The sequence below is a fragment of the Pimephales promelas genome, chromosome 5 (genome assembly GCF_988280905.1).
Source record: "Pimephales promelas chromosome 5, fPimPro1.hap1.1, whole genome shotgun sequence".
NCBI classification, from domain to species: Eukaryota; Metazoa; Chordata; class Actinopteri; order Cypriniformes; family Leuciscidae; genus Pimephales; species Pimephales promelas.
The window spans coordinates 12801896-12824920 of NC_142773.1; the positions used below are offsets into that span (position 1 = coordinate 12801896).

General features: G+C 39.1%; 1 protein-coding gene across 26 annotated transcripts in view; it reads right to left on the reverse strand.

Annotated features, from left to right (window-relative positions):
- dlg1b (discs large MAGUK scaffold protein 1b) overlaps nucleotides 1–23025 on the reverse strand; it is a 140537-nt gene that overhangs the window by 74111 nt on the left and 43401 nt on the right. Inside the window, exon 1 of one of the 26 annotated variants that reach the window (XM_039672763.2) lies at nucleotides 18218–18936. The exons of 23 other annotated variants lie outside the window; for them this stretch is intronic. In XM_039672763.2, the coding sequence (XP_039528697.2) occupies nucleotides 18218–18490 (273 nt within the window). In that variant the 5' untranslated portion in view covers nucleotides 18491–18936. Of the gene's footprint in view, nucleotides 1–18217; nucleotides 18937–23025 lie in introns of those variants that run through there. 2 more of the 26 variants (XM_039672771.2, XM_089130988.1) reach the window with 2 other exon arrangements.

The window sequence follows — 23025 nt, forward strand, 5'->3', positions numbered from 1 at the left end:
GGTGATCGTCTCGTTTTTTTTAAGTCAAGATCTAGGCACAATGAGTAGACAGTTATCACTAGATCTCAAGAGTTATAGAAGGGGTTTATGGACAGAGTAGATTAAGTACTAAACAGGTACAGAGGGGCCAATCTGTTGTTTAGGGCTTTATAAACAAATACAATTTTAAAATAAATTCTAAATTTGAGGTAGCCAGTGCATTGTGGATAAAATAGGGGTGATCGACTCATACTTGCGGGTCACAGTGAGAAGTCTAGCAGCTGCGTTTTGCACTAGCTGTAGACGGGAGAGGGGAGACTGAGAGACCAATATAAAGTGAATTACAATAGTCTAGATGAGTTGTTACGAAAGCATGAATCACTGTTTAGAAGTTGCACTGGGTTAAAAAAATTTTCACTTTAGGGAGTTGGAGTTAGAGCATGATTTTACAACAGTACTGATCTGTTTTAGGTTGTGATCAAACAGAAAGCCCAGATTTCAAATGGAATTATTACAGTTTTATTGTCATTTAAATTTTGAAAATTACTTGTAAACTATTTTTATCGTTATGCTTTAAGGGAAAATAAATCTGAGTATCATCAGCGTATAGATGAAAGGATACTCCGTATTTATTAAACAATACCGGCCAGAGGATTTATCTCTGTTGGACTGCACAGTTTAAAGGCGGGCGTACACGGTGCGATTTTTTGCTGTTTTACGAGCTCGCAGATGATTTTTTTCACTCGGGGGAAATCGCGTGTAAATCGGTTATGCTCGCATGTCGCGGCTCGTATCGTGTACGAGGAAGATACGAGCCGAGCCGAGCACCTCTCGACCTCCCGATAATTTTTAAGCATGTCGAAAAAGTTCGGGAGCTGTCGGCTTGCATTCGCGAGGTGTATGCGGTTGAATGAGCCGATTTGTCGATCTATCTGAATTTGACCAATCGGGAGCTGAGGAAATCCACAGAAGAAATACGAAAATGGTGTGGACTACTAGAAACACTTCTTCAATTAAAGTTTTTATGATGACTTTGTGAAAGGTTAACTAAACAGCATCTGCCGTGTTCCTACTGGCCAGTATTTGGCATATTTCATTCTGAAACAACTGTAGGCTATGCTATTGTTTTTGATAGTGTTATACATTTCTTACAGATTCTTACACATCACGATGATCATTAGGCTATGTTTGTATCCTCCTAAAAGCAATAACAGTTTGTCTACAGCCTAAGCTTTTTTTTATTAATGCCGACAGAACAATGTTGCCAGATATTGCTACGAAAAACAAGCAAAAACTAACAAAAACAAAGAAATTATATAAAAATCCAAAATAAGTTCAAAGCTTGTGTTTTGAAAATAAGATAAATATATTACGAACCACTTTAATAACTTCCTAAAGCGTGACATTAATCCAAAAAACAAGTCCAGATACTGGCACCTTTCCATTATGTGGATCTTGCAACACGGGATCTGGCACCCGCGCCCTCACTCTCACAACGCGCTCAAGCTCACTCAAGCCCCGTTCACGGCGATAGCTTCTCGGAGCAAAATGAATTGCAAACGCTCACATGAGGTGGTTTAAACGGCTAATTAATCATTCAGAGAGCTTGAAATTTATTTTTGAATGTGTAGCCTACCGTAACTATGTCCGTCCGGACGTCCGTTTCGCGGTGCTGAAAACGAGCCTATAGCAAAATAACCACGGCTTGTATCAATGTTTTATATGCAGTTATGAGAGTTTTTAGTGCGGAACTTTGTGCGATTTCTTCGGAATTCAGCAGGTCGTAAAATCGTGTCGTATATCACTGCCTCCATACGATTTTTGTATAAACGCACTCGTAAAGTGTGCCTGGGCATACGATCTTCCGACCGTCAGAATTCGTACCGTGTACGCCCGCCTTTAGGCGGACGTACACGGTACAAATTCTGATGGTCGGAAGATCGTATGTCCAGGCACACGTTACGAATGAGTTTATCCAAAAATCGTACGGAGGCAGTGATATACGACACGATTTTACGACCTGCTGAATTCCGTAGAAATCGCACGAAGTTTCGCACTAAAAACTCTCATAACTGCAAATATTGATTTAAGCCGTGATTATTTTGCTATAGGTTCGTTTTCAGCACCGGGAAACGGACATCCTGTCACCCTTGTGTGTGTGTGTGTGAATGAGTTAAAAAACGTAGTTAGGTAGGCTACACACATTCAAAAATAAAATTTCAAGCTCTCTAAATTGTTAATTAGCTGTTTAAACGCCTCATGTGAGAGTTTGCAATTCATTTTGCTGCGAGAAGCTATAGCGCCGTGAACGGGGCTTGAGTGAGCTTGAGCGCGTTGTGAGTGAGGGCGCGGGTGCCAGATCCCGTGTTGTCAGATCCACATAATGGAAAGGTGAAAGTATCTGGACTTGTTTTTTGGATTAATGTCACACTTTAGGAAGTTATTAAAGTGGTTCGTAATATATTCATCTTATTTCCAAAACACAAGCTTTGAACTTATTTCGGATTTTTATATAATTTCTTTGTTTTTGTTAGTTTTTGCTTGTTTTTCGTAGCAATATCTGGCAACATTGTTCTGTCGGCATTAATAAAAAAGGCTTAGGCTGTAGACAAACTGTAATTGCTTTTAGGAAGATACAAACGTGATCGTGATCATGATGTGTAAGAATCTGTAAGAAATGTATAACACTATCAAAAACAATAGCCTAATAGCCTACAGATGTTTCAGAATGAAATATGGCAAATACTGGCCAGTAGGAACATGGCAGATGCTGTTTAGTTAACCTTTCACAAAGTCATCATAAAAACTTTAATTGAAGCAGTGTTTCTAGTAGTCCACACCATTTTTCGTCTTTCTTCTGTGGATTTCCTCAGCTCCTGATTGGTCAAATTCAGATAGATCGACAAATCGGCTCATTCAACCGCACACACCTCACGAATGCAAGCCGACAGCTCCCGAACTTTTTCGACATGCTTAAAAATTATCAGGAGGTCGAGAGGTGCTCGGCTCGTATCTTCCTCGCACACGAAACGAGCTGCGACATGCGAACATAACCGATTTACACGCGATTTCTCCCGAGTGAAAAAAATCTGCGAGCTCGTAAAACAGCAAAAAAATAAATAAAAAATAATTTAAAAAACGCACCGTGTACGCCCGCCTTTAGAGGAACACTAGAGGAGGACTGATGACCAATACGAACACTAAGACATTTGCTGGTCAGATAAGAACGGAACAACTGTAAGACTACGCCATGAAAGCCCACAGATATCTCCAGACGTCTCAACAGGACCTCTTGATCGACCAAATCAAATGCAGCACTGGAATCTAATAAACTAAAGCCATGGATTTCCCAGAATCAGTTTCTGTGAAAATATCGCTTGAAACTCTTAAAAAGGGCAGATTCAGTGATGCGTAAAGCTTTAAAACCAGATTGAATTTACAGGAAAGTATGATTGTAGTTGAGTCAGTGCAACTCTCTCTCAAAATAAAAGATTGATTAGAAATAGGATGGAAGCTGGAAAGAGATGAAGGATCCAAATGAGTTTATATATATATATATATATATATATATATATATATATATATATATATATATATATTGGAATAATATCCTGAGGACAGATAGTAGGTTTTAGGTGACCAACAATTTCATTACATGAGTCCAGATCAATCAGATCAAACTTAGACAAGATGGAAGAACATAATGGAGCATCATGCATTGTATGCATAGTATGGAGTTAGACAACTGAGATCTTAAAGTTGTGATCTTGTCAACAAAAATGTTGTCACAGAGAGCAGTAGAGGACTCTAAAATAGAATGCACAGAAGGATTTAAAACAGAGTTAGTAGTGGAAAAGAGAACTTGTGTGTCAGTCTGCCAGGGCACCAGTGCAGGCTTATGATTTTTGTAGTTCAAGGACGCAATAGAATTCATAATATCTGCGCAGGTGGAATTAAAAATATTAAGATGTGCATCAGCGTCCAGATTATCCATTTTTCCTTTAGGATTTATAGGCTTTTGAGTGATTCTAAGTCAAATCGGTCTAGGCATACTTTCGGTTGTTGTAGTGCCACCTATGGGCCAACTGGGGTCATACTCTACTCTCAAAATGAGGCCTACCATCTGGCCAGGTTTTAAGTGTCAAGATCTTATGGTTTGATCCGCATGATCAGTTTTACAAATCCTTACAATTACAATAGGGTTTCAGCACTTTGTGCTTGAACCCCTAATAAGAATGAGACCTTTTTGACAGTTATAGTGCCACCTATGGTCCGATCCTGATGAAACTTTACATGCTTCTTCAGCATATTAGGACACATAGGCTCATTCAAGTTTTGAGTTTTCCTTTATGATACATAGGTTTTGGGATGTATTTTTTCACAACCCTTTTCTAAATGACCATGTTACAGCCATCTAAATGCAAAAGTTCCACTTTTTTTTCGATAATTATTGATCTAGACAGTCCAGAGAATTGCCTTAGACTGGTCTAGTTCCGATCTGGTGAAAAACCAGGGACTAGTTAGCAAAAGTAGGTTTTGGACAAAATTCAACATCTCAGTGGTGTAAAAACCTTGAGTCTAAGCCAAACGGTCTAATTTTGTACTTTTGGTTGCTGTAGCGCCACCAATCGGGGTCATACTCTGATAGGTTGTCCCCAAATTGAGGCCTACCATCTGGCCAGGTTTCAAGTCTCTAGCTCTTACGATTTGGTCTGCAGGATGCATTTTATAAATCCTTACAATTAAAATAGGGTTTCAGCACTTTGTGCTTGAACTCCTCATGAAAGTTTTGTTTACCAGACACCCGGCATTAAAGAGAGTGAACTTCAACCGTGATGAAAGGTCACTGGCTTTGTCTCATTTTAACATTACACAATGTGGAGCTTAAGTATCATAAATGTTGTGAATAACTACAATTATCCACATTTGATTCTAGAAAAAAAGAAGACTATCAACCAAAGACTATAAATGGTGCACTTCTATTAATTATGAATTTGAGAAACTGCAACGCGCAATATGGTTTACACTAGGGATGGGGCCGATCCGATCCAGTATCGGTATCGGGACCGATACCAGCGTAATTCACGTATCGGATTTTTCCGATCCAACCTGCGGAGAAATCCGATATTTATGATCCATGTCTGCGCTTTAACGTTGGCTGCTGAAATGACTCCAAAAGGGATTCCCCGGGGCTGCTAGTCTGCTAGCTGGCTGCAAACTGTGGAATGGATTCCTGAACGGAGGTGCAGCTCAATCATAAACTGTAAAAATAGGGCTCAATGAGACACACAGACGCCCGCTCAAGAAATCCATTCCGCAGTTTGCAGCCAGCTAGCAGGATAGCATTGAGCTACCAATATGTTCGCTGTGTGGAAATCCTATGGTGGAAATACTTCACACTGGAAACACCGCAGCAGAGCAAGACAGCAAAATGCAATGTTTGCAAAGCCGTATTAATTAAACTATTTGTCAGTGATGCATGTTTGCAATTCGCAGTCCAGAAGAGAAAGAGAGAGAGATCTCTCACGCGGTGCCACAGCACGCACAACACGACAGCCCTGCTTAATGAGTGACGACAGACATAGCCTGGTTACACTTTAGATCTGTGATATTAGTCTGATTTCCAAAGATTAAAGAATATATTGAGGTAAAAAAAAAACATTAAACAATAGCCGCATTCTGTGTAGCCAACTTCCTTCCCATCGCGGCGGTGCACTGTCATTTCTCCCTAAAACTCAAACTTTAAGACAGAATCAGCACGATCGGTAATTGTTGTAAAATGCCGTCTCTGCTGTTGCTAAATTGCGGGACGCTTTTAATAATAAAAAGAGCTATTAAAAGCACAAAATTTGCGCAAGAGGGCGGCGCGCGCTCCGAAACAGACAAGCAAATTATACTTTGGGCTTCATATGCGCGTCTAAACGATCAAATGTAGCCTGCACAAAAATGTCAAAACGACCGGCTTGGAGATTATCACTTAACTACGTTCATTTTAGACATAAACGGTTTATGGAAATAGTTGGGAGAAAATATGGTGCATCAGTAGACTATGAAATCCGCACTAGTTCTTAAAGGGGCAGCAGTAAATGTGACGATTGCGACATTACTGAGAATAAAACAACCAAAGGCAAAGAGAAAATCACTCACAGCTCTTGAATGAATAACTTCAGCTTTAATAAGCATAAATCTATCTATGATAAACTTTGCAGTGCTATTTTACTTTTGATTACTTTATTATAATTCTTTTTAGACGATATACCTGAATAATGTTAGTAGACCTTCCTGAAATTAAAGCACTGTGTAGGCCTGTATAATGCGTATATCTTTGTTTAATTGTCTATCTATTGTTTAATATATCTATTATATATATATATATATATATATATATTGACATAGGCTACATATGATACGTACGTATCATCCATGCTTGTAGAGAGGTGTTTATTTCAGCATCATATAAAATCAACAATAATGATAAATAATGTTAAAGCAAACACAGGTCTGGTATCGGAAAAGTATCGGTATCGGCCGATATCCAAAGTCAGGTATCGGGATCGGATCAGAAGTGAAAAAATGTGGATCGGTGCATCCCTAGTTTACACCCCACCATCTAAGTCACAACATCTGCCGTTAGAAGACTAGAGAGACTCGTGAGACTCATGCCTTAGGACTGTACATGTGCATTGGCTGATCTAGCCAGACAAATAAGCTTTAAGAAACAACAATTACGGGACAGTTAAAGTCAGATTTTGTTGCTGATTTGAAATATGTTATTTAATTGTGAGCCCAGAAGCAGTTTTTTGAAATTTCAGGATTCTGCTATTCAGAAAGATAGGACTTGGTCTTGGATGTCCGAAATAGCTGCCTGGAGGCGTACAGAGGCGTAGCAAATATGGCCGCCCAGTGCACAGACTATCCTTGAAAGGGACTTTGCTATCAACCCATTCCCTTGCACTACAGTATCGCTTTCATATGATGATGAATGAGCTCCCCTCCCTCTAAAATACATTTAGTGGAACATGCTTTCACAGAAAACTGATGAGCTGTTTCCACACAGGCGGAGGATGGAGACAGTTGCCATGGCAACAGGTTTATCAGATACTGACTATTCCTCACTATGAGTAAGCCTGAGATTCAAGCAGCCTTATTTAAAGCCAACATAAGCCTCATTGGACTGGTTCAACCACTTAGCTTTATGAATTTACATGGTGTATAATCAGTAGCTAGATTACACGAAAGATCAATGGGGAATTCACACACTAAAGTGTTTTGGTTTACTTAAGGGAAATTATGTACATCATCCACAATGTTTTAGAAAATATATTTAATTATGGATGTTGAGGACAACCGAGATAACCATCGGAGCAAAGCATTAGATCCTACCCCCTCCCCTCAGAGTGTCTCCAAAGCCACGCCTCATCCAAAACACGTCATATGAGACAGTCAGCATTAAACTACCTCATATCTCAAAGCACATAACATTACAATAATAATACATTTAAACAGAGCTTTACTGCCACAGATTCATTTCGGCGTTGATAGTGTTGACACATAATCATAAACGCATAAATCCGAGACTTAGAGGACGTGAACAGCTCCGAAAAGAGCATCACGGGATGTCACTAGAGGCGCTTTTCCATTACATGTAGAAGCTCGACTCGGCTCGCTTTTCGCTCCGTTTTCCATTGCAGACAGTACCACAGTATCCGACAGTATCATAGCGACGCCTTTCGTTCCTCGTTGCCCCCATCAAGCTCTCGATGGATGCTCTCTTCGCAACCAAAGAAAGGAAAGTCTACACCTCCTCGTTTGACCACGGCGTATTCTTCCGGGTTGTCATAATAATAATAGTAGTAAGTTTAGAAACTATCTCTGACCAAACCAATTAAAAATAGCTATTCTGGATGCTCCATCTGACGCGTGCAATGATGGCGCTGTGAATGGTGACGATTCTCTCTGACCAATCAGCAGTCTGCATTGTTTACACGTCACATTAGTACCGGCTTAGCTCTCCTTAGCTCGCTCATAACCTTGCCTGAGGTGATGCTAAAAAAAAGTACCCAAAAGAAGGTACAGGTACAACTTTTACACAGTGGCACCAAACAAAGGCGAGCCGAGTCGAGTCGAGCTGGTACTGTGTAGTGGAAAAGCGCCATAAATAATGGTGACGATATGGAGTGTGTGAATTGCCTACGCTACCTTTAAATATGTGTTGACCATTTATTACAGTTACATATTTTAACTGAGATACAGTTACATATTTAACGTAAATCTGAGAGAGTATACATAAATATACATGAATACAAAAAATTATAGAATAAAACAGGTTTTCAAACTGCAGTTCAAGGACCCCTCTGGGGCAAAAAGTGTGCACACAAAGGTTTTGCAAAAAGGTATTTTTCCACAAAAATTAAATTGAATTAAGTTTTTTTTAATTAAAATGAGTAACTTCGCATTTAAAAGCATTTAAAATTTGCAGCTTCTCTCTACAACCAATACGGCTCTGCAAATTTGATGGCATCATTCTACACTTCTGCTTAATTTTAGATTTTCTGTCTAATCAAATGCTGTCTAGAATCTGAAGTCTCTTATGCTGGTCAATTCAATTGTTCACACATTTACTATTTTCTATATGGTTTATTTTGTGTATCTATATCTATATATTGGTCAAGAACTAACGCAGTAGTAAAGCGTGCTGCTGATCATCTTCAGCTTCAGCACATGCAGCCTAAACAACAATGCATGACTAATAACAACTATGATTGGAACTGTCATGTTACATAACATTATAAAGAGAACACTATTGTAATAAAACGTTGTGTATTCGTTGAGTTTAGTTGCCATGTTTCAGTGCGTTGTTACAGTAGAGCGCATCCACAACAGCAGTTACAGATTCTGACTAGCACGCATCTGAGGCGGCGTTGGTGACACATTTTATTAATCGTTATACTTGATTATTAAATAATTAATTAAATGATCAATCACATCTAACTCATTTTAAAATACCAATAGCCTTTTATTTAGACTAAAAACCCTTCTCATTCATTTGGTGAGGAACATGGCATTTTGAAGGGGAATTTATTATACATAATTTTGCCCACCCTGACTTCGTTTCAGTCGGAAATGCATCAAAGCATGAATAAAACTTGCACTCATCAAGCCAATTCAATGGGACAATCAATGGGACAAACTTAAAATGTTAACATAAGATATTAAATGTTCAATGGAATAATATTGTGTAAATACTGCATTGAATTCTAATATTTTAACTGTTTGAACTAGCCTGACTTCGTCATACCTATATTCAAGAAAGAATATGAGTCTGAAACTCAAAAATTGGGCTTTGATTATGAGGCGTGTCATAACCGAACCATAAAAAAAAACCCTCTGCACTCAACTGGATATTCGGTAGACCTACCAACCAATCAGAGCAACGCATAAGTCAACTCCTTTGCATAGCGCAGTTTTCAAATACAGAACGTAGCCTACTTTACTTATTTTATAATTTAAATAATGAGTGTTACTTCTTTTACTTACTTCTCCATGAGTGCCACCAAAGGAGAAACCACAACGACCACAGGCTTTTCATTACGTCCCATCTTCTTAACGACCGTCAGAGCCAGCTGATAAGTTACACTTTTCCCGAATCATGTAGGAAGGACGCCAAAAATATCTTTCCGATCGACAAATGCCTTGATTGCAGTTCTCTGTTTGTCTATTAAAATGAATGCGCTGTCGATTTTTTTTTTCCAAAAGACGCGACAGCGGAATCTATACATCTCAATTCTCCAGCTGCAGTCATCTTTGACAAGCGCTCTTTGATGACGTGAGGATTACGTTACTGAAGACCACCTGTCAATCATCGTATAAAGCCCGCCCTGGCAATTTGATTGGCCTGATGATTTCTGAACCGATCATAATTACTCCTCAATGGATCGAGTCCAGACCGAACTTCCCGTCCAAAAAATGTTGTGGGCGGAGTTCGGGCTGGCATCCAGGCTATGTTTGAACAGAACAGAGTGAACAATGGGCACACACTGAGACTGTTAACTTAACACAAGACACCTACTTAATGAATGATTATGAATGAATGATTATGAATGAATGAATGAATGAATGAATGAATGAATGAATGAATGAATGAATGAATGAATGAATGAATGAATGATTATGAATGTATGAATGATTATGAATGAATGAATGACAAAGCCAGATTTTCAAATGGCGCAATTGCACCCTTGAAGGGCACTTCAGAACAGGGATGAATGAATGAATCCCTTCGTGAAGTGAATAATCTAGGTATGATGGGAGAGTTGGGGTTAATAAATAAACAGTATAATACAAGTTGTTTTGTTTTGTTGTGATATGCAGTATTACAAACATTTTTGTCATGCATTTCATATTAAGTATAAAAAAAGTTTTAGAGGTAAGAAATGTGTAAAATGCTTTAAGTCTAAGAGCAGATTGGGCACACACACATCTGAAGCATATTTTAAAAACTTCATTTTAAATGTACTATTAACAACAATAAAACGATATCCCTGTTGTCGCTGATTAACTTTTTCGTGGTAACGTGAGGCGAATGAGGAAATAACGTGGTCTTGACTCATTAATTGCTCCCTTCTTCAAGTGCGTTCCAATCGGTTTCATTATGACACACAAGTACAACAGCCCTAATGTTTAACAGTAATTAAAACTTAATGTGCCTGTAGAAATAAATGTGAACTGAGAGAACATGTTTCTCTTTATCATTCGTTTAAATCATTTGTTTTGGCTTCAGTACATTGTTATTGTAAGTCAATTATTTCATTTAAGAAAATTATTTCACATTTTTATGCAACATACTTCACATCACATTATATTCTCATACAGTATATATGATTTTTATGCATGGAAATTTACAGTCTTTATAATTTAGGAAGGGGGTCCTTGGCCAGTTAGAAAGGACTTTATTGTATTTGTTCTGTAAACGGTACTATTAAGATTACAGTAGTGCATGTGCATAAAATCCAGTGAGGTAATATTTTAATAGTTTAACTGTAAATTATAACTATAAATTAAGAGCAACATATTGAGTTATTTTGGATGGAAACAATTCCTCTAAACACTTCTCAACTACCTAGAACTGGTGTGTTTTTTTTGTTTGTTTTTTTACTGACAGCGAGTGATCTAATTACAATGAAATAAAGCCTTAATAAAAAGTCAAAGGTGTCCAAAGATGTAGCCATTTCTTTATCTGGCCACAGTTTGGGATGTTTCGTGTTTCCCTAACAATACTGCCATGTTATGTAATCCTCTCTAAAAACCAAACATGGAAACGTCAGTGAGACCGGAATAAAGGATTGCTATCATTAAGATTGATTTGTAGCTGTTCGGTGTGTCGAACATGTTGGAGGAAGCACATGATAGAAGAGGAGAGCTCACAGTCTTCCCTCATGAGCACATGAAGAGGAGGATCTCCTGGCAACCACGACCACTCACTATTGAGTCACGGTCCTTTGTGACTGAGGTAGGCAGCTCTCTATTCAATCTGGAGCTTTCCTGGGATACACCTGATACTTCACCACTGCAGACTGGAATCCAAACTGACTCCAATTTCCACCTCTGCACACTGTGCAAACAATTACAGCTTCAAATGAGAACACACATACTGCAATAACCTGCTTTATATGGCAATTTGTCAGTAAGCTTACATGTTTTACCCACACGTTTAAATCCGATTTGAATAAAATTTTTGAATTACAGTACCATTTATTACCATGGCACTATGACTGCGGGACAAGTTTTGTGCCTATGTTTAATACTTGGAATAAGAGGTTGTGCAATCAATAACCTATCAAGTATCTACGTTCACACCGCCGCCGACTTGAAGTCATTCATTTTCAATGGAAGCTGGCTTTTCTCAGCTGCAAGCAGCGTCAAATCTATCGGCGTCGCGTTTTGGGCGTTTTGAGCGTCAATCAGAAAGTTGAAAGAAGTTCAACTTTATGGTAATGAGCTGCGACGCGGTTCAGTGGCAAGCAGCGGAAAAACGCCAAATCGGAATATAGACGTCCTTCACGCTGGCTGATTCCGGAGAAACATGAATGTGAACTTTCGTTCCTACCAAAACATTAGCTCAGAGAAAATGGAAGAGATTCTGATCCAGCACCTGCCAACAATGGTGTACCCCAAGGCTGTGTGCTTGGTCCACTGTTGTTCACTATTTACACACTACCAATAGGTCAGATTATCCGTAAATATGGACTCAACTACCACTGCGACGCCAATGACATTCAACTTTATATCACCACAAACCCCTCCTCCCAGCTTCCACCCACACAACTTGTCAACTGCTTGCAGGAACTCAAAACATGGATGACCACAAACCTACTTAAACTGAACAGTAAAAAGTCAGAACTCATGGTGGTGGCCCCTGCAAAACTGCTCAGGAAAGTTGGTGACCTGGCTCTGGTAGTGGATGGCTGCTGCATTTCGCCATCTCCTGAGGTGCACAACCTGGGCGTCATTCTGGACGCCACTCTATCTTTCAGGTCCCATATTAACAACATCACTAAGGTGGCCTTCTTCCACCTTAGAAACATCTCACGACTCCGGTCTTCACTCACAGATTCAGTAACTGAGACACTCATTCATGCCTTTATCACCTCCCGTCTGGATTACTGCAATGGTGTCCTTTCTGGACTACCCACTAAGGCCCTTAGCAGACTGCAGTATGTACAAAACTCTGCTGCCAGGGTTCTAACCCATACTAAGCCCTGGCAGCATATCACTCCTATCATCCAACAGCTTCACTGGTTGCCAGTCAAGTCACGCATCACCTACAAGATCCTTCTGCTCACTTACAAATCTCTCAATGGACTCTCACCAAAATACCTCAGTGACCTCCTCCATCCCTATACTCAGTCACGTTCCCTGCGGTCCTCTGACAAGGACCTGCTGGTCACCCCCCGCACTAGGTTGCGGACTTTTGGGGACAGGGCTTTCTCTGCAATGGGCTCTATGCACGGCAGTATTTCCGGTGAAGCATTAGGGATGCTCGATAACTTCCGCCGATCGTAGAGTCCAATGCAATACCGAGAATTTATATTGAATTTTATATTTATCCATGGTTATACTAAAGAAATGTTAGTCACAAAAACAGATAAAACAGACACCCCTCGTTGTGTTTATGCTTCTTTTTAAAATTATATTAAACAAATATAACTACATATAAAATTACATCTAAACGTATGTACGTTTCATTTCAAAGACTGGAGGACAGTAAATTTTGAAGACTCTGCCATAATCCACAACCGGAAATGGACGAGCATCCTTGCGTCAAATGCGGAATTTATGCGTGCATATAGCCCATTGCTCCTATACTTTGGAACAGTCTACCATTCCACGTCCGCTCTGCCCCATCCCTGCCCATGTTCAAAAAGCACCTTAAAACATTTCTTTTCACGAAGTCTTTCGACCGCTGACTCCTCCCCCAGCACACAAACTCACACACTTTTGTTAAGCGACCTTGGGTACCATGAAAGGCTCTATATAAGTCCAAGTTATTATTATTATTATTATTATTATTATTACTTGAGCATACACCCCATGACATTTTTGACATTTTTGTCAAAATAATTTAAGAGACTAGTATTTTCAAGGTGACTAGCAGGATAAATTATTTTTAAGAGCTGTTTTAAGCTTTTAGGGATTCTTAAAAATGTGTCAAACGATTTCATGAAAACATAGACAAAAATCTTTAGGATCTGTAGTTTCTTTTTCCTTGCATCATTTAAAAGTTTGCAATCTCTGAAAAAAGTGAAGTTACAGTTAGAGTCAGATCTGGTTCACATGTGCCTCAGAGGTCTTGTCAAAATTACACTCAACATCCCACTCCCTAAAACATAAGCTTATCCTTAAGGATTAGGATGAAATACTCTAGTAAACAGACTCTTCTTTTTTCCTTAATAATACAGGGAAGCACCCACTACTGGAACAATAAGGGGGCAGGATTGGATCCATTTGAACCTGGATGATGTAAAATTTTAAATGCACATTAGTGAATGCCTTTTCACAATGTACTAATAAAAAATAAAAACCACTTTACCATATAAACACACATAACCAGGAGCTACAATTAAATGCACATGTTTGAATGTATAATTTCTTGTAACAATTGCATAATAAGCCTTAGCTTCACATCTGTCTAAATGCATTAACCAGCAAGACAAGTGATGTCCTACTGTTATTACAGGGTGACCGAATGGTAATGCTTTACATCGCCTGTAACTGAATCCTCATGCAAGCCATTGGCTCCAGTGCTATAGGACAATCATCAGAAACGGTTCTAACAACCAAAACTGGGGTGGCATGACATGGCATTTGGGCAATTATCTCATCTGTGTGATCAGATGCTAAAACTGAGCTGGCAATCCAGTGAGAAGAATAAGCTCCTCTGCTCAGCCACTGCTCTTTTATATGCTGCCCTTCCTGTCATCAAGAAAATGACATTTGCAAGTTTGGATCATTCTAGTTCAATCTGAGATGCGCCAGCCTATATCTATCAAATCAAACAAGACCTCTTAAAGGCAAAGAACGAGAGTGAGCAGTAGACCAGAGAATCTGGACTCTATAGCTGGGGAAAAGTGTACGTGCACCTCTAACGTAACTGTGTTAACGTGGTGAGGTGTTGCGCTGCTGCGCTGCTCACAAATTGGGATATATAGACTGAATTATTATTAAATCAACGGAGCATGGCAGAAACGGAGAGCAAAAGAGAAAGGAGGGCTAACCTCCCATGTTTGTTAAGAAACTAAAAATAGAAGCTGTATATTCAGCAGGTGAGTCCTGGAACAAAAGGACGATTGACTAAGAAATTAGTATTTACACAAGCAGCAGTCCAACAGCCAGCATAGGCTCCCTCATACATCACTGTCACACTGCCGTTTCACCCTCTAGTTTAATCAGAGAAATGCTTTAAGTCCTTTTAAACAGTCATTACACACCTAAAAACATAATTTCCATGTTTGACTAGAACCAACAGAATATTTACAAGTACTTAAATTCACCAAGTGGGAATGTAAAATTTTCCTTCATCCAAAAAGGGTCTGAGGCACTTCAGATCATCTGTAGAAAGGGCTAATCATATTGGCTGACATGTTACACATCTCATATAGGGCTCAAGACTGCGATCTTTTTTCTAGTTGGTGCGGGTAAATTTTGTTAGAGGTCACACTAGTGTCACCACCACATTGCCCAACTGATGAGCTCTATCGATTCTGTTGCATATGAAAAAAACATCAAATGACAAACGAAACGAAAGCATAAGGCAACCTCGCTTCATGTTTGAGGTGCGCAGTGAGAACTGTTTGTCAGCTCGGATAAATAACAGACAGCGTAGCGTGACCTCCGAACAGGTTTACACGAAGGCCTATCTTTGGTCACGAGACACCATTACTATATACAGCTCTAAATATAATCCAATTTAAATGTTAATGTTATGAGCAAAAATGTAAATAAATTATATATATATATATATATATATATATATTTACATTTCATTTTTACATAAAAGTACATTTCAAGTCAACTTCAACCAGTGTTAATTTTGGCACCCATTTTTGATTTAGTCTTAGTCTTCATCTTCAGATAAAATATTGGTCTTATTTACATTTCAGTCATTTTGCCTTTCATAGTTTTAGTCTAGTTTTAGTTGACAAAAAGTCATTGCAAGTTGTCAACTTTTAGTCAGACTGCAGTTGCCGACAATAATTTTGGTAACGATTTATATGTAGCCTTTACTATTTAGAAAAAAAAAATGTCATTTAATTTTCTCTCTACACCATCAAATTGAAACGGTTTGTTGATATTGCACTCTTTACCAGTAGCACTTGTGCAATTCTACATATCCATTTTCCACCAGTGGTTCTCCAATTTTTCTCCAGTCACACCTTTCCACAATATTTGCCCCTTAAATCGATTTTTCCAGTTATTTTTTTTTTACCTTTATGAATATCTTTATAAAATAAATAATGCTTTAAGTGAGTCACTGAGTCATTCATTCATGCAGTAACGAAGCAAGTTGCTGTATTTATAAATGGATCATTCAATCTCACGATTCGTTCACAGCCACGAATTCGTTGAACATTACTTATTCGTACCCTTATTTTTTGTTGAACTGATGTATAAAATCAATGTCACATTTGAAATCATGTGGATATTCAGAAAACATTCTTACTTTTGTCTGCATTTTGATCGCAGATTTAGTCGCACAAACAGCTCGAGCGGCTTGTAACAGAACAAAGACCGACATGAATGACGCTTTAAGTTGAAAATCTCAAATGAAAATCGCTGAACTCCAGTTTAACTTGTCTGTGTTTTCTGATCATCCACACACTTCTTCAGCAGTGTAGAGAGAGGGTGTGCGCATTGCAATGCGTGTGGTTGCCAGATACTATTGAAAAGACCAGCTAAAATCGTGTTTTTTTTAACAGAAAAGCTCTGACTGGGGGTTTAAAGTTTTGAAATCTGGCAACCGTAAGCATGAACGCTCGTAAAAACGTGATGTTGTCTCCTTTATTTGACAAAAAACAAGTGGTTTTGTCAAGTTTTAAAAATTTTTTTAACACATTTCAGTCTCGTCTTTTTTCGTCAACGATATTGCATGCGTTGATATAGTCACATTGATCGTTTAATGACGTGGGTGTCATCTATCTTAGTCTGTCGATCGTCAACCAACATTTTTCGTCAAAGTTTTCGTTAACGAAATTAACACTGACTTCAACTCAAGCTCAGTGCATTACCGTCAAATGTGCATTTCAAAGAAATAAACATAGTTACTGTTATTAGTTACTGCACTTATTGATGCAAAACAAGGCTAAACATTTTATGATTAAATTAACTTTAAGATTAAAAATCCACCAAACCAAATCAGGTGCTGGTGGAGGACTTAGTGAAGCCCTCAAATGTCAGCCTGAAATCCTGTCATATGTATGGTTCAGCACTGTTTTTAAATTACAATTTAGAAATTTCACAAATGGCTGAAATTGAGACAATTTTGGCCTGGTGAGTTTAATTATGGTAAGGGTCTTGTAATAAAAGTTCACAATAATCTTGTAGTATTTTGAGGTTTGCCGCTCAAGAATTCACAATTTTTTTAACAATTGACAACAAATTCCAATTGAATGTCAATCACAAGCAGAGCAGATGGAATGTAATCCTATGGATTTGAGAAGTTAATGCCATGGTTCGAGGTGGCATAAGACGCCATACGGCACCAGTAATCATGCCAGAGGCCAAAGGGTACTAGTTAAACACTGCCTATCCCAATGACTTCTAACAGTTTATTGGGTGACTGACGACATTATCATTTGAATTAATTGCGTCTTCCAAGGCTTGAGAGTTACAAAATTAATGAGAACATGAGACGCTAATCAAAAGTCAATTCACCACAAACAGTCACTTTTACAGAACTATGTGTTTCATGATCACACTGTACTGAATAATAAAGATGTTTCATACAGTTTGATCAGGAGTTTCTTCTTAATGCCAGAGCTAACGCATTACTGTGACTCTCATAAGGCACAAGCAGGCTTTACCCTGAGCTATCACATTGAAATGTATGCAATCTTCATCAGTGTAGAAAGAGTGATTACTGGAGAGCAGAGTGTTAACTATAGTCAGAGCAGAGATAAGCCAATGGCTGATTAAAAGAGAAAGCTGTGAATAGAGGAAAGACACCCCTGACTTTTGGACTGATACTTCTAAACATGCTGCTAGTAGTTAACATAATACACATTCTGAAAGTTGATATGTCATGTGACATGGTACGTTCTATCTTAAACTATTTTAAACAAAATTTGATCGTTTTATTTATTTATATGCAAACAGGTTTTATGACACATGTTAATATACACTGGTGAGTACAAAAATGTATACATGTATGTATAAGAGCTAAAAGAAATAACCTAATGTGTGTACCTTCCCTTACACATTCATATAAATTTCATATGTAATGTCCATGAACATGTTTTGTGTCAGCTCTCCATGGGAATATCTCTACTTTGGTGTATGCTGGATCTTTAAGACAACACTTATCTCACCAAGTTGATTGTATGTGCCTTAGAGATCAGACTTTCTCTTCCTTGATTTTTCTGGCAACATCTGGATGCACATGCTGGACAGATTCTCACTCTCTGTCCTCTATCTCTACCATAAAGCAAACCTGAGAAACAGAGCAGAGAGCTCCGCCACCCACCTTGCATCCAAACATGAGCGAGATGGTGCTATTCGTACAGGCCACTTTGCAGTGGCACAGCATGGGCGAGAAACAGTCCAACTTCTTGATGCTGGGCGACATTTTCTCGCTGCTGTGGGAGCTGAGCCGCTCGGCCAACGAGGAACCAGAAACTCGCCTCCGCAAGCGACACTTGCTCCTGCCTCTCCGGCCACCTCCTGCTCCACCACCTCCCCCCGCACCGCCTCCTCCTCCTGCCCCTCCACTGCTGCTGCTGCTGCCCGCTCTCACCATCCACCCTCATTCCTCGTCTCACTCCATCACGCCAGGGAAGGGACAGCCAGTCTGCTTCCTTCATCCAGCGAGTTTTCCACACGCCCCCCTCTCCGCCACCACTGTTTTCCGCTGTCTCAGTGCCTTTCTTCTTCTGCTTCACTTGCTTGCGATGAAGAATCTATCCCCGCACCTTCTTGCCGGTCTTCCACGGTCCGTCCTTCTCCTTTTTTGACCAGCGACCTCACGGCTGTCAGTCACAGAGTAGATGTCTAAACAAAGGCCTCGCTGGAGCCATGCCGTGTGCGAGAGAGTGCGTGCGTGCGTGAAGCACAGCTTTTAGGCTTTCTGGTTAAATCTTCTCCATCACACAAGACACCAGACGAGCACCTCTTTCCCAACACAGAGGTGAAGAACGCCACAGTGAACACAATGCAGTGAGTTGTGAAGAGAACGAGGGGAAGAGGAGGAGAGAAGTGAGGGGAGGGAGGGGATGGTAAAGCTGTTGTAGAGCGTGGGGTTTGTCACATGGGCTCCGTCAGACAGGAGTTGGGTTGAGTCTCTCTCTGTCTCATCCTCAGCGTGGGTGCTCTACGTCACCCGATACATTGAGGGGAAGGAAAAAAGCTAAAGCAGTTACCAGTGAGATGGTGGAACAGCAAATGAACATCCTCGGGGAGCACAGCCTCACATGGCGGAGGAGGAGCAATAATGGAGAGAATTCCTGCACGTTTACACGGAGGAGAGGAAAGCGGCAGGGGGAGGGGGAGCTCGGAGACTGGCCAATAAGACGACAGAATGTCATTTGCAGCTGACTGGACAGTCTGGCTGTGACCTTCTGCAATTTGGTGCCATTTCTTGAAGGAATCCATGATGGTTAAAGTGGTCCATGACAGGGTCCTCTTAAGCTTCACTCTAGTCTATTTTTCCCATTGTACAAGGTTTGATTATGATGTCCGTGGAACGGTCAGACAGGACAAACCGCTCGGGTCATTGGCCAAAAAGGGGCAGTAACATGGGGGAGGGTCTGCAATGACAAAGATCAGGCTTTGACTTTGCTTTAGGAGCATTTTAAATCAGCAGTCAAGCTAAGAGGGATGTAGCAAAATACTGCCATACACACTAATCCAATCCTTACAGTTAATGAGATCATGTCCGTAAGCAACGTGCGCATACACGTGCTATAATCTGTCAGCGCAGATATCCTAGACTAAATTCAAAGCAAAATAATTTTGTAATAAACAACAGCACAAATTGTTGTTGTTGGTGAAAAATATTTCAGTTTCTACTTGCGCATTTACGTTTAGTGCAAATTTAGCTGATTTAGTTGATTTACATGACTGAGAGCATTTCTGATGGATGGTTCAGTGTGATCAGAGGTTTCTGACAGCACAGAGGGAACAACCTCAAAGCAGAACTGAACATTACTAGAGCTCCAACACGACTAATAAACAGATAGCAGAGTCTATCAACCTGATCTGAGAAAGTTTGAAAATTCAAATTTTTCATCTGTTTACAATTTATCAATTTCTTTGAGTATATTTTTTTTAAAAAAAAGTACCACCTATTGATTGAAAAAGCAACACCTGAACCCCTGGAACAAGAGCTTGTATTTTAAACTGACCAAATGATACATTTATTTGGGTAACTGAGGTGAGTAGTTATTTTTCTTAATAGAAGATTTGTGCTGTTACTGTGGTCACAATTGTTCAGACTGTTCCAGGGGGGTGTGCTTCATTATAAACAATTACATAATATAATTTCCTTCAAATGAGCATGAAAGTCTTCCTGAGAAACATAATTTAGCACAATTCTCACCACTAGCTCAACAATAAGACAAAACAGGCTTAATAATTAAACTTTTATTCAAAGCCATTTAATTTTAATCAAGTTCTTTTTTGAGTAAGGGGTGAGTAATCACGAACCTAATCAAGGATTTGTCATAATTGCAAACCTCTTTGGGAAGCCTGAAATAAATGTGCACAGCTCCACCCTGTGGACTAAATCTATAGCTCATAGATTTAATGCTATGGGTTTGTGCTTGCATACACTATTCTCTCTATTTCACAAAGTGAGCATGTTTTATCAGTTGACAAGAGATTCCAACTAAGAGGAAAAAGTTGATCTGCTGTCCTTTGATTGCTGTTAGAAACATGCATGCACATTATGTACAACCACACACGCACCTTCATGAGATGCTGGACAAGTCTTTCTCCACGTCAATTAATTTTATACATTGATTTGGGCTTTTCAGTATGTAATGCCATATAAAACCAGGAGAGGGAAGCAAATGAATACAGAAGCCTTAGGGTGCTTTCACATCTGCAGTTCGGTTCATTTGGTCCGGACCAAGGGTGAAAAATTATACTTTGTAGCATTTGTCAGGGGTTTTTGTTCGTTTTCACATCACACTGATTTGCTCTGAATCAGTTGATGAGTTGATGAAACAAACCAAAATATAGTCACGTGACAACATCCACATTACTCGTTGGCCAGATATGTCTTGAACATATTTCCATACCTGCACTTCGATTGGTCATAACTAACGTGCGTGAAAATTCCAACAAAACTCCCGGAAGTAAACAAAGAGGAGCAAAATCCGGCTGACATTTTCAGTTTATTTATCAGAAAATAGACAGCAGAAGCTATACAAACAGAAGCAGTTAACCTGTTTCACAAAAATAATTACAATCAAAGAAGTGTTGTACATTGCACATAACTTTTTTACTCTTGCTCTGTTGACTAAAGGCATGAAAACTAGCTGATCACAGTTGCAATTAATCAACAACTGCCAAAATACAGCTACACTACACAACAGTAGTTTAGTCTAAATATTTTTTTTCAGTCACATGCAGTAATTTTCAGTCAAATGCAACTGAAATGGTCACAATGTATAGCCCCGACTTAAGAACGGTGATGATGAACAGTTCCAGTTCTGAACATGGTTCAGTAGGGTTCAATTACAAACCGTACTTTTTTTCATTTTGAGGATGGTTTAGAGTAAAAAAGCAATTAATTCTTTCTAAATTTAAACTGGTAAAGCATAGACAAAGAACCGATATATGATCCCCTGACTGTGGGGCACGTCTGGAGAAACAAATCCCATGACTGTTCTGTTCTCACAATGAATCTGTTTGTGAACAGATCTGAGAGCAGTAAAGACATGCACAGTAAGTAGTAGTCTCTATGGAGGTGCCACCATCTGCACTGAACAGCTATCATGAGAGGAGTACTCCATCCCATTCAAACTCCCATGATATACACACCACTTCTCTAGCTAACAAAGGAAAGGAAAGCGTCCCCCTCTCCAGACCCATCAGGCTGACATTGTATTTGGAATTGCTGAAACATGATATGAACAATCTAAAAATGACAAAGAGGAAATGGGCTGCCTCATATATTAAACTTTATGTAGATTTCACCCTTTAAGTGTGCGTACGCACAAAAGCTAGAATGTGTGCAAAATTCCCTTTATAAAACCAGTCAGCGGGATATTGTGTGTACATGCATACATCTCCACCCCGAAATAACCATATATGGACCTTAAAACACAGGTGAAAAATTAGAAGTACATTTATTTCAGTAATTAAACTTAAAAGGTGAAAATAATATATTAAAAAGACTCATTACATGATAAGTGAAATATTTCAAGCCTTTGTTATAATTTTGATTATTATGGCTTACAGCTATGAAAACCTTTTCACAATATTCTAATTTTGAATTTGGGGTTTTCATAAGTTTCATAACTTTTTCTAGTTTCACCTGGCTGTATGCATATCCTCATCTGCACATCATTTCCGTATGCATATTAATCACTCTCCATGCAGTCCAAATTGCTCCAAAACAGTGCCGTTAAAAAAAGTGATGACCTCTTCTTAAATATAACGAGGAAAAAAAAGATTCTCCACCAAGAGCTGCAAGATAAATTGCTAAAAGATCGCAATCTCATTCCTAAATGACCACGATTCAATATTTAACAAAAAAATAATAATCTTTTAGAGGCAGTTACGTCAATCCTCACCCATGTGTGCCATTCCTTGGTGCTCAATTTGGCGTGTCAATGATTTACTTCGTTCATAATAAAGGATACCGTTTTGCGCGATTTAGTCTAAATGGGGGGAGAGAAACGTCACAGCTCCCAAATTATATTTTTTTGTATCTGGGGAAGGAAAATACTTAGTGTTTGCTTTAACGGTACAAACAGAGCGCAAAACGAATGGGACCGGATTTGAGCGATTTGAACAACATGAACAACACAATCAAATAAATAATGTTCAATATCTGAAACAAAATGTTTGTTTTTGTGGCAAACGTATTTTTTCTTCACGAATATATGGTTTGACCTGAAGAAGGACAAAATTAGTAATTGCTCGCAAAAAAAAAAAAATTAAATTATCTTATTATTAAAATACGTGATTAGGATTTTACCACCTCTGCTTAGTTTTGAGTCAGGAAAAACCCTGGAAATTAAGCAAATATTCTCCAAATGAGGCTCATGAAAACTCATTACTGAGTGGGTTGTTAAAGCATCTCTGTTCGAAATCTGCAATTGCAGT